This window comes from Gymnoscopelus microlampas (genome assembly GCF_963454915.1).
Source record: "Gymnoscopelus microlampas genome assembly, chromosome: 10".
Lineage (NCBI taxonomy): Eukaryota > Metazoa > Chordata > Actinopteri > Myctophiformes > Myctophidae > Gymnoscopelus > Gymnoscopelus microlampas.
This window is the reverse complement of record NC_139947.1, coordinates 27,648,539-27,661,311: the sequence shown is the minus strand read 5'-3', so window position 1 is coordinate 27,661,311 and position 12,773 is coordinate 27,648,539. Positions and strand designations below refer to the sequence as shown.

General features: G+C 41.0%; 3 protein-coding genes across 4 annotated transcripts in view; all 3 read left to right on the top strand.

The window, feature by feature from the left end:
* Positions 1-12,773, top strand: part of LOC311052811 (acylamino-acid-releasing enzyme-like) — a 58,375-nt gene that overhangs the window by 9,067 nt on the left and 36,535 nt on the right. The gene's annotated exons all lie outside the window — the stretch shown is intronic.
* Positions 280-5,337, top strand: LOC311052815 (uncharacterized protein). Of its 2 annotated transcripts, XM_084068030.1 has the most exons (9): positions 429-448; positions 847-1,043; positions 2,074-2,152; positions 2,290-2,499; positions 2,628-2,782; positions 2,877-3,146; positions 3,392-3,528; positions 3,711-3,791; positions 3,950-5,337. In XM_084068030.1, exons 3-9 carry the CDS (start codon positions 2,078-2,080, stop codon positions 4,147-4,149), a joined length of 1,128 nt encoding a protein of 375 aa, XP_083924156.1. In that variant the 5' UTR covers positions 429-448; positions 847-1,043; positions 2,074-2,077; the 3' UTR covers positions 4,150-5,337. The 2 variants fall into 2 exon arrangements, with proteins under 2 accessions (XP_083924155.1, XP_083924156.1); XM_084068029.1 differs by lacking the exon at positions 847-1,043 and having other exon boundaries at positions 280-448.
* LOC311052816 (uncharacterized protein) lies at positions 6,242-11,613 on the top strand. The gene is made up of 8 exons (XM_084068031.1): positions 6,242-6,350; positions 7,400-7,472; positions 7,614-7,823; positions 7,961-8,100; positions 8,195-8,464; positions 8,745-8,878; positions 10,381-10,461; positions 10,620-11,613. Exons 2-8 carry the CDS (start codon positions 7,404-7,406, stop codon positions 10,814-10,816), a joined length of 1,101 nt encoding a protein of 366 aa, XP_083924157.1. The 5' UTR covers positions 6,242-6,350; positions 7,400-7,403; the 3' UTR covers positions 10,817-11,613.

The following is a 12,773-nucleotide window of genomic DNA, read 5'->3' as shown; positions in this document are numbered from 1 at the left end:
TCCTTAATGTTTTCTGTTAGTAAATCCCCCTGGCTCTGATGATGTTATATAGATGTATTGATAACTTCTTTGTTTGTGTATGTTGTTTGTGTTTGTTCGTATTGTATTGCATGAGACTATAAATAAAGATTTGTAAAAAAAAAGAAGAAAAAAAGAGGAGAGTGGAGACCACGCCTCTTCCTTTTTCCACAACCTCTCCCTTGCCTCGGTCCTCCGACTCCTCCCCCTTGCTGCGCGCGCAACAAAAATGGACGAAGACGGAGTTAGAGAGAAGACAAAATCAAACAACACATCGGAGATCTGTTGTAAATAACAAACAAACAAACGACGCAGAAACAAAGAAGGGACAACATTGATTTATATCAGGAGGATACTAACGCCAAAACAATACCAGCAACAGACGAAAGAAACAACGGAACAAACAAACGCAGAAGTTGTATTAGCTGAGGTAAGAAACTAGTCTTTAACCAGAGTTATTATTATTGTGTAGTGTGTGTAGGAGTTGTGTTATTGTGTACTGTGTGTGTAGGAGTTGTGTTATTGTGTACTGTATGTGTAGGAGTTGTGACACAACTCCTACAATAACACAACTGTTGTGTTATTGTGTAGTGTGTTTGTAGGAGTTGTGTTATTGTGTAGTGTGTTTGTAGGAGTTGTGTTATTGTGTAGTGTGTTTGTAGGAGTTGTTGTGTTATTAAACATAGTAATTGGGTTTGTAGGCGTTATTAGTGTGTACTCTGAAGCCTCTAGAAACGACCTTTAAAGGTGATCATTAATAATCTCTGCTTACTTTTCTCTGTCTACTCACTGAAAAAAACACATCAAATGCTCCTTTTTGCCATGAAGAAAGGCCTGATATTTCTAATGGCTGCACATTGCTGATAGCCTGTGGATATCCCAGCCTGTATCCCAGCCTGTGGTGCCCAGCCTGTGGCTGGGCTGGGCACCACAAATGAGCAGATTCTGTGGAAAGGAATCGCTCACGTCCAAAGTAACGTGTAAGGTCTGCTCATTCTGATCTGCCACAAAACATAAATACATTGGTACGCAAATCAGAAGATGCAGGTTAAATGGGGTAATGTTACATCATTTTTCAGTTAGCAATGGTGTTCGTCATGGGGGTATTGTTGTCTCTTATGTTATTCAACGTTTACATGGATGATCTATCTAATGAATTAAATAACTGCAATACAGGCTATCTTTAAGGTAACTATCATCAATCACCTTATGTACGCTGATGACCTGGTCAGTCCATACAGTGGAGGGTTACAGCAGCTATTTTAAAAGTGTGCTCAAATTATGGCAAGGATCATGACATCTAATTTACAATGCAAAAAAAGTGTAGTGTAATGATAGTGAGAAGCCATGATGACAAGAAATTGGCCTTCCCAGCCTTTCACTTATGTAGGTTTGTAGGCGTTATTAGTGTGTACTCTGAAGCCTCTAGAAACGGCAAGACCTTTAAAGGTGATCATTAATAATCTCTGCTTACTTTTCTCTGTCTACTCACTGAAAAAAACACATCAAATGCTCCTTTTTGCCATGAAGAAAGGCCTGATATTTCTAATGGCTGCACATTGCTGATAGCCTGTGGATATCCACTCATTTTGGGCGTAAACAAGAAGTTGAACATTATATACTTTACATTATTCATACATTGTCTCTTTCTTTACACTCTCTTTTGACAGTGAGAGTGTAAAACCCTACTCACTTTCAAAGCTGCCTTAAGAAATACCTTCAGGAGGCTGCAATTCGAAAATGTCCCCTGTCAAAGTCTTAACCTAACCCCCACCCCGAACTCTTCCTCTCTTTTCTGTTGTACATATTTTTTATTTTTTCATACCAGCAACCTGTAAGCTGATGGTATGAAGTTCTGTATAGTAGTGTATATATATCTGTCTGTCTCTTATATGTCACCATGATTTGTGTGCGTGGGGATCTCTATTTAAACAAGCTTAGTGCTTTATGAGTCTTCCAGTTTAGTAGAGCTTGTATTGTGAATTTGTACTTCCATGTACTGTTGTTCTCATGTCTTACTAAATAACGTACACCAATCAATCAATCTCTTCACAGCATCATGTCAGAGGCAGAGGGTACAACACGTTGTGGTGATGAGAACTGTAGTGATCTTTCTGCGTATCCTGTCTTACAGGTCAGTCCTAACACTGTGGTTATTCAACTTATTACATAACAGGGTTGTACTCATTTGTTTGATTGCTTATGTTATTTATCATAACATAAGTTATGTTTTAAGTGAGCTTCAATATCGCTTCCATTTGTATTTCATAGACCTGGCTTCCCCCTGGGTATGACTATCACGTCCTCTCCTTTGAGGAGCAAACTTCAGAAATGGACCACACCGCATTTTGCGCTACTTTGCGGCTCCCATTTGACACTGAAGAACGCATTAATCAGTGGGTTATGGAGACAAAGGAGACCGCCGTCACATGGAGGCTCTTAGGCCACGCACCCTCGAATGGCACAAAAAATATATATAGGGTAATGTACCATAACTGCTCTTTTTTTTGCCATCTACACATCTCTCTGCCAGAAAATAGCCAATCTACAAGCTGACAGCACATAGTGTCAGCTTTTTGATTAACATGCATATCTGTACATATTTTCAGAGGAATTACAAATGTCAGCACAATGTACGCGAGCGGTCAGCTACAGCAGGCACCAGAAGGACATCAAAAAACACCAACTGTCCAGCTAGGTTGACTGTGATCCTGAAGGTAGACCCTAGAAGAGACTATGTGTCTGTCTCGGGTAGAGCGTCACGGTGAGTTTTTCCACGTTCACAGTAAGTGTTGTCATTTGAATGCAATTATTCCACACATTTTGTTGCTCACATTATCTTTTGCTGCTTGTCTCAGGGCTAAGGTGGATCCACATTTGCCTCAGTATCCAACTGTGGTAATTCTCCAGAACGTCCACAACCACAATGTACATTCGGCTTCAGCTCTGAAACACAGAGACGTGGGAAGCAAAGCCTCTGAGAAGTTAACCAAACTCTTTGAGATTGGTCACTCTATAACTTCTGCCGTGTCAGCGCTCCAAAACGACCTTCAAGCAGAGCATGGTGGGGAGTATATATATGCTGCTGCTGACCGAGCCATATGCCCAGACCGTGGTTTTGCCAAAAGGTATATTTAACGTTTAAAAAAAACAACGTATGTGTAATTCTCAATTAAGCACCTTCTTAAGAGCCCCCACAGTCATGACATTCCAGGAAATATTTTGAAATTGGAAAACATGTTTTTCAGACCTGGAAAATGATTGGAATTAATTAATCAAATCTTTGGATATACATTGTTAAAATAAAAACACATGTCCATAAACACGTCTAGCATTGTGGCCTAATGAGGATGTCACCCTGCCTTTTTTACAGACTCTACAAAAAGGTGAAGAGCAGCACCACCACTTCAGGACAGACCTGCTCCGTAGACATGGTGTCTGTTTCAGGTGCCGAAGGTCCAGTACCCCGCAAGTTTCTGATGGCTTTGAAGGCAGATCAAACTGGAGAGAGTAAGTGTTAATACATCACAGCAATAAATCAAAATATACATAATTTATATTTCGCATTGCAAACACAACAGTGTCTCAACGTAAAAAGAAGGGAATATATGAATAATAATAACGATAATTCGCCCTATGGGTGGGTGGTGGCATTGTAATAACAGGAGTGCTGTTTTGTCCACCATCTGCAGGCTTTAATCAACCTCTTCAACCCACTGAAGAATGTGAAACGGGAGGTTCTGCTGACCACCCTGTGCTTCATGATAAAGAGCGTAAGAATAATAAACTAGCTCTATATACAACTTCATTTACAATATCAACTGGCCATTACAGTGTATTTAGGCAGATTATTTTGTGTACATTCTAAGTACACATAGTGTGGGTATATTAAGATGCTACTGTTACTGTAAAGTTGTACCTGTTTTAACAGACGCACCGGACCGTCGCATCCTCATGGAACGCCTGCGCAACATCCTCACCACCGTGGGAAACACCTTGGAAAATGATCCCACGATCTCCGATGAGACTATAGCTACACTTACCAAGCGGTTTACAGATATATGTAACCCATCAACCCGGAACTCTGCCATTCACTCCCTTTGTGGGTACACCAACACCACACGGCCATAAGAGCAAGAGCAATCCGACAAGCAGCGAGGCGATCAGGCAAAATTATTCCATGTCGGCTTATCCGCCGAAAGGATCCATCCAGGTCCAAGAGGCGTCTGCCGGGCTGGTGGGTCACAGCCACAGAGGAGTGGCATTGATCATTCTTACAGGTCGATCAAAAAAACGAGGCTGGCTGGGCACCACAAATGAGCAGATTCTGTGGAAAGGAATCGCTCACATCCAAAGTAACGTGTAAGGTCTGCTCATTCTGATCTGCCACAAAACATAAATATATTGGTACGCAAATCAGAAAATGCAGGTTAGATGGGGTAATGTTACATCTGCCCATTTTTCAGTTAGCAATGGTGTTTGTCATGGGGGTATTGTTGTCTCTTATGTTATTCAACGTTTACATGGATGATCTATCTAATGAATTAAATAACTGCAATACAGGCTATCTTTAAGGTAACTATCATCAATCACCTTATGTACGCTGATGACCTGGTCAGTCCATACAGTGGAGGGTTACAGCAGCTATTTTAAAAGTGTGCTCAAATTATGGCAATGATCATGACATCTAATTTACAATGCAAAACAAGTGTAGTGTAATGATAGTGAGAAGCCATGATGACAAGAAATTGGCCTTCCCAGCCTTTCACTTATGTGACAGTCGTCTTTCTGTATGCCAGGAAATCAAGTACCTTGCCCACATTTTCACTGATAATCTCCATGATGATAGAGATATCTCTAGACGGCGCTGAAAACTTTATGCCCAGACTAATATGCTGTTTCACAGGTTCAGTGTGTGTTCAGGTCCTGTCAAGTGTGCATTTCTAAAGCATTTTGCACTCCCTTGTATACAGCTTTCTTGTGGTGCACATACAAGAAAGGTACAGTAGCATGCGGAGGCTTAAAGTGGCCTACAATGATGCCCTGAGGATTCTACTTAAGGTCCCTAGATGGCATAGTGCCAGTCACTTGTTTGTAACGTGTGGAATCCACACATGTGAGGCTCTCTTAAGGCACTATTCATGTCTCGCCTGGATGAGTCTCGGAACAGTATTATTGAGGATATAGTCAATCCTGGGAAGAGCTGTCTCCGGTACTCGTCCAGGCTGCGTAAACACTGGAGAGTTGGCCTCTATTTATTTTTTTTATTTAATGTGTCATGTGTGATGTCAATGATTTGTATGTACTCTATGGACCCCCTGTGTGTCTGGAATAAAGTTAATAATAAAAAACGAATTCAAAAAAAAAATCCTGAGCAGCTGCGTGTACCTTGATGTATAGTATGTCTTTTTATAACTACTGTCTACCTTTTGGAGCAGTGAGTGCTATCAGACTTAGTACAGCACTTGTGGAGCAGTTAGGGGTTTAGACTGAACTGGTTTTTACTATATAGTATATATCTGTCCTTGTTAGGCTTTGATCAATGTGTGTGCCACAGTTTCTGACATTATAAATGGCAGAAAGACGAATGTGTCAATCAGCTCCTGAAAATGTTATTACAGTGATACTGTTCTTTTCCTCCCGGCTCGTTGTAACAGTTGTAACTTGGTGACACCATGGGCGGATTGTGGGCGGAGGCATGGAGAGCAGAGTAATAAGAAGAAAAATTAGGAATTCATAATTAATTTGATCATTATTCTAGCTAAATTTCATAGACATAAATCCAAATTTAGTCATTCCAAATTGTAATTGAGATTGAAGCCAGGCAGTACATTAAAACAATATGGCTCAAAAAATAAGAAATATGCCAGAACTGTCTTTATGTGTTCACTCCTTAATGTTTTCTGTTAGTAAATCCCTCTGGTTCTGATGATGTTATATAGATGTATTGATAACTTCTTGGTTTGTGTATGTTGTTTGTGTTTGTATTGTATTGCATGAGACTATAAATACAGATTTGTAAAAAAAGAAAAAAAAAAGAGGAGAGCGGAGACCACACCTCTTCCTTTTTCCACAACCACTCACTTGCCTTGGTCCTCCGACTCCTCCCCCTTGCTGCGCGCGCAACAGAAATGGACGAAGACTGAGTTAGAGAGAAGACAACACCAAACAACACATCGGAGATCTGTTGTAAATAAATAAAAAACAAACAAACAAACGACGCAGAAACAAAGGGAAAAGGGACAACATTGATTTATATCAGGAGGATACTAACGCCAAAACAGACGAAAGAAACAATAGAGCAAACAAACGCAGAAGTTGTATTAGCTGAGGTAAGAAACTTGTTTTTAACCAGAGTTATATTATTATTATTGTGTACTGTGTTTGTAGGAGTTGTGTTATTGTGTAGTGTGTTTGTAGGAGTTGTGTTATTGTGTAGTGTGTGTGCAGGAGTTGCGTTGTGTACTGTGTTTGTAGGAGTTGTTGTGTTATTAAACATAGTAATTGGGTAGCATGTTAACTGCCTTAAAGGAGCTACACCATGAATTTAAAAAATAATAATAATATTTGATATCATATTGTTTATGTCCCTCAAACGTTTTTCAAAAGGTTTGAGCCTAAATCAAGCCTCAGATATACTCATTCCAACTAACTTCTCTCTGGCTTATAAAGCACTTTCACCTGCAATACCACATTGTCCTGTTTGGCACGGGGCGCTATTGAGCCAGTTTGTATGCATGTCATGTCCTGGTTCTGTGTGGAAAAAGTAAAAAAAAAAAATAAGAAAAAATTTATAAAAAAATAAAAATGATTTCTTTTTTTTTTTTTTTAGATTTTTTTTTTTTGGTTAGAACTGAAAAACGGGAGGAATTGTTCCCAGACGTGACGTAGGGTGGGGGAACAAATCTGACGGACTGTTTTCAGACCAATTTACATGAAAACCACAGATAGCCTATGAAAGCCTGCATGCTCGAAGTCGGGTATTTGTTGGAACAGAAGAGAGGTGGGGGAGACCAAAAACACACAAAAATGAAGAAAAAGTTCAAATTCATGGTGTAGACCCTTTAAGAAATACCTTCAGGAGGCTGCAATTCGAAAATATCTTAGCCAAACTCTTCCTCTTTTTTCTCTTGTACGCATCTTTTCATACCAGCAACCTGTAAGCTGATAGTATGAAGTTCTTGTATAGTAGTGTGTGTATATCTGTCTGTCTCTTATATGTCATCATGATTTGTGTGCGTGGGGATCTCATTTTAAACAAGCTTAGTGCTTTATGAGTCTTCCAGTTTAGTAGAGCTTGTATTGTGAATGTGTACTTCCATGTACTGTTGTTCTCATGTCTTACTAAATAAAGTACATCAATCAATCAATCTCTTCACAGCATCATGTCAGAGGGTACAACATGTTGTGGTGATGAGAACTGTAGTGATCTTTCTAAGTATCCTGTCTTACAGGTCAGTCCTAACACTGTGGTTATTCAACTTATTATTACATAACAGGGTTGTACTCATTTGTTTGATTGCTTATGTTATTTATCATAACATAAGTTATGTTTTTAAGTGAGCTTCAATATCGTTTCCATTTGCATTTCATAGACCTGGCTTCCCCCTGGGTACGACTATCATGTTGTCTCCTTTGAGGAGCAAACTACAGAAATGGACCACAGTGCATTTTGCGCTACTTTGCGGCTCCCATTTGACACTGAAGAACGCATTAATCAGTGGGTTCTGGAGACGAAGAACACCCCCGCCACATGGAGGGCCATAAACCAGCCACCCTCGACTGGCATAAAAAATATCCATAGGGTAATGAACCATAACTGCTCTTTTTTGCCATCTACACACCTCTCTGCCAAAAAATAGCCAATCTACAAGCTGACAGCAGTGAGCACATAGTGTCAGCTTTTTGATTAACATACATATCTGTACATACATATTTTCAGAGGAATTACAAATGTCAGCACAATGTACAGGAGCGGTCAGCTACAGCAGGCACCAGAAGGACATCAAAAAACACCAACTGTCCAGCTAAGTTGAGTGTGATCCTGAAGGCAGATCCTAGAAGAGACGGTAGAGCGACCCGGTGAGTTTTTCCACGTTCACAGTAAGTGTTGTCATTTGAATGCAATTATTCCACACATTTTGTTGCTCACATATCTTTGTGCTGCTTGTCTCAGGGCTAAGGTGGACCCACATTTGCCACAGTATCCAACTGTGGTAATTCTCCAGAACGTCCACAACCACAATGTACATTCGGCTGCAGCTCTGAAACACAGAGACGTGGGAAGCGAAACCACTGAGAAGTTAACCAAACTATTTGAGATTGGTCACTCTATAACTTCTGCCGTGTCAGCGCTCCAAAACGACCTTCGAGCAGAGCATGGTGGGGAGTATATATATGCTGCTGCTGACCGAGCCATATGCCCAGACCGTGGTTTCGCCAAAAGGTAGGATTTAACCTTCTAAAACGAAACTTATGTGTAATTCTCAATTAAGCACCTTCTTAAGAGCTCCCACAGTCATGACATTCCAGGAAATATTTTGAAATTGGAAAACATGTTTTTCAGACCTGGAAAATGATTGGAATTAATTAATCAAATCTTTGGATATACATTGTTAAAATAAAAACACATGTCCATAAACATGTTTAACATTGTGGCCTAATGAGGATGTCACCCAACAAAAAGAATAGTTTAAAAATGTGTGGGAACCTTGCCTTTTGTACAGACTCTACAAAAAGGTGAAGAGCGGTACCACTTCAGGACAGACCTGCTCCGTAGACATGGTGTCTGTTTCAGGTGCCGATGGTGCAGTACCCCGCAAGTTTCTGATGGCTCTGAAGGCAGATCAAACTGGAGAGAGTAAGTCATAATACATCACAGCAATGAATACAAATATACATCATTTATATTGCACATTGCAAACACAACAGTGTCTCAACGTAAAAAGAAGGGAATATATGAATAATAATAATCCTACTATAATTCTAGTAACCTGACGGTGGGTGGGTGGATGGAGTCCTGGGTCTCCGATCAAACTGCGCATGCGTCGTGTTGCCAGGTTTCGCGAGAGAAACAAGCAACGAGGTCTATGAAAACGAGGCCAAACCAAACGAACCCTATACCACCAACATTGGCCCTACAGCGCTTACAGTCGGCCGACATGGCAACACCTAGACCCCGCCCACTCTCTCAGTACAACTCTTCCTGTGGAAAGTAAACACACCAGACCAGACGGACCCGAGGCGGCCGAGTAACATGCCCGTGGGGAGGGGTGACCGCGGGCCGGGGGGAGAGCCATATGAAATCCGTGTTAACGGAATCGCGGTCGGAATCGCGGAAATGACCAATAAAAATGGAATTGGAATAAAACACGGACTATTGCAGAATTTGGAAAATAAAAAATATTCGCGGTAAAATATTTTTTACAAATCCACGGGCCACCACCATTTTGCATGGTCACATCCTACTTTATAAACAGTAAAATCCACGTAGAAATAGTCTTACAAAGACGATAGAAATAATAATACATGGGCGACGCCATTTTTCGCATGCTCAGACCGAATTATTTTGGGAACATTTTTGCGTATAACACAACAAGGGCCATTAGCGTCCGCGCAGTTGAAACGTGACGTGAGCAGACCTGATTGTATGGGTAACACATTTAACACACGTGAATTAAAAATAAACTCTGATTAATGTTGTTAGTGGTGTAAAATGCCATCAAAAAATATACTCAAGCCTGCTGCAGGGCAACAGAAAATAGCAAGCCTATTTTGCTATTTTATATAGCAACTTTTTATATATATATATATAGAACTATAACAACATAGTATTCATATATCCGTTTTTATATTTATATTTTTCTATATTAAAATAGCAAGCCTATATTGGAGCTATTTAATGTACTTATATACTGTTCTATGTTTGCATATAATTTGCAAATATTAAAGATTTGGAATTGTGTAGATTTCTTTCAGAGACATGTATGGACTGTTATATCTTGAACATTTATTCATTTCCACTTACCAGACACTTTTTTTATGGTAAAAATGAGCATAAAAAGCAAAATACAGAATTCAGAAATATTAAAATGGAAAAAACAGAATTTGGGAAAAAAAATAAAACGGATTTCATATGGCTCTTGCCGCGACGGGAGCGACCGGGCGGGGGGGGGGGGGGGGGGGTGCCACGACGGGACGCGCGCGGGGGAGAAACCGCGCGACAGGACGTGCATTAACCCCACGTTTGCAACGACTTTCGTCTGCGCCCTTCACCGGGTATGGTCTAGTAACAATAATTCACCCTATGGGTGGGCGGTGGCATTGTAATAACAGGCGTGCTGTTTTGTCCACCATCCGCAGGCTTTAATCAACCTCTTCAACCCACTGAAGAATCTGAAACTGGAAGTTCTGCTGACCACCTTGTGCTTCATGATGAAGAGGGTAAGAATAATAAACTAGCTCTATATACAACTACATTTACAATATCAACTGGCCATTACAGTGTATTTAGGAATTTTGTGTACATTTAATTCTAAGCACAGATAGTGTGGGAATATTAAGATCCTACTGTTACTGTAAATTTGTACCTGTTTTAACAGACGCACCGGACCGTCGCATCCTCATGGAACGCCTGCGCAACATCCTCACCACCGTGGGAAACGCCTTGGAAAATGATCCCACGATCTCCGATCGCACTATAGCTACACTTACCAAGCGGTTGGCAGGTGTTTGTAACCCATCAACCCGGAACTCTGCCATTCACTCCCTTTGTGGATACAACACCACACAGCCATAAGAGCAATCCGACGAGCAGCGAGGCGATCAGGCAAAAATGATTCCATGTCGGCTCCATCCAGGTCCAAGAGGCGTCTTGGTGGGTCACAGCCACAGAGGAGTGGCATTGATCATTCTTACAGGTTGATCAAATAACCGAGGCTGGCTGACATAAGCAATATGCACTCCCATGTATACAGCTTTCTTGTGGTACACATACAAGAAAGGTAGCATGCGGAGGCTTAAAGGAGACATCCGGGCATTTTAAGTGTTTTCTTTGATGTGTCGCTTATCACTCACCAACATTGAAAGGGTCGTTGAGTTATTCCCATAGAGTCCCCTTCGTCCCGTCTAACGACCCCCTCCGTTGGCATAATGGGAGAAAGCAGAAATTTGCCTATTTTATGCAAAGTCTGTTTTTTTTTCTCCTAGTACTCATTGTGGAGTCTCATGAGACCCTAAGAGGCGCTGAAAGTTCCCGACGAGCTAATGCTAATGCAGAACGAGCTAATGCTGGTTGCTTGTTTCTCTCCCTGGCAACACCGGGTTGCCAGGTAAAGTGGCCTACAATGATGCCCTGAGGATTCTACTTAAGGTCCCTAGATGGCATAGTGCCAGTCACTTGTTTGTAACGTGTGGAATCCACACATGTGAGACTCATGGATTCATGTCTCGCCTGGATGAGTCCCGGAACAGTATTATTGAGGATATAGTCAATCCTGGGAAGAGCTCCTCGTTCAGGCTGCGTAAACACTGGAGAGTCAGCCTCTATTTATTTATTGTCTAATGCGTTATGTGTGATGTCAATGATTTGTATGTACTCTATGGATGCATGTACATTGATGTATATACAGTATGTTTTTTTTATATATTACTACTGTCTACGTTTAGGAGCAGTGAGTGCTATTAGACTTAGTACGGCACTTGTGGATTAGTTAGGGGTTTGGACTGAACTGGTTTTACTATACAGTGTATATATATGTCCTTTTATCAATTTGTGTGTGTGTGTGTGTGTGTGTGTGTGTGTGTGTGTGTGTGTGTGTGTGTGTGTGTGTGTGTGTGTGTGTGTGTGTGTGTGTGTGTGTGTGCCAAATTATTTGACATAAATGCCAGAAAGACGAACGTGTCAATCAGCTCCTGAAAATCTTATTATTACAGTGAAACATTTTGCCTCTTGTGACTCCAGACTACTCAGGCCATTGTCAACAGTAAAGGGCGCCAAAAGCTAGCGCCCTTTGTGTCTTACCGTCTCACAATGTACCCTTTTCCCCCTTACAATGAAACGGAAAATTATCCTGGTTCCAGGACTCAGAAATGCTATATTATGTTTAGAGTAGACATGCTATTTATGGTTATGTTCCGGTGTGTGGTTATCAGTGGTGGAAAGTAACTAAGTACAGTACATACTCAAGTACTGTACTTAAGTAGAAATTTGAGGATAAAAAAAAAATATATATACCAATTTGTACAAATACACACATAAAAATGGTAGTAGGGGAGGGCAAGGTGCACCAACGGGTATTTGTTTCTGTCTTCAAGCAAGACGAATGTGTCAAGCAGCTCCTGAAAATGTTATTATTACTATGAGACAGTGAAACATTTCTGCTTGTGAATCCTGACCATAGACCAGGGGTCTTCAACAGGGGGTCCGGGACCCCTAGGGGGTCCTCAGAGTTACGACAGGGGGTCCGCCAAATCTTTGTGTGATATAATTATTTTTTTTACCACTTGAACCCTAACATCCCTTTTCTGAGGAGAACTTTAGCCAAAAATAGCAGATCTACAAGCTCACAACGCCTCGCGCTGCAAGGCGTTGTGAGCTTGTAGATATGCTATTTTTGGCAAAGAGTTATCGTGTAGAGGGGGAAAAGAGCAGCAAAAGTTGATCTGAAACACAATTTTATACAATATAGAGGGGGTCCCTGCTTCATCTCTCTCAGCTAGGGGGTCCTTGGCCTGAAAACGTCCATTGTCAACAG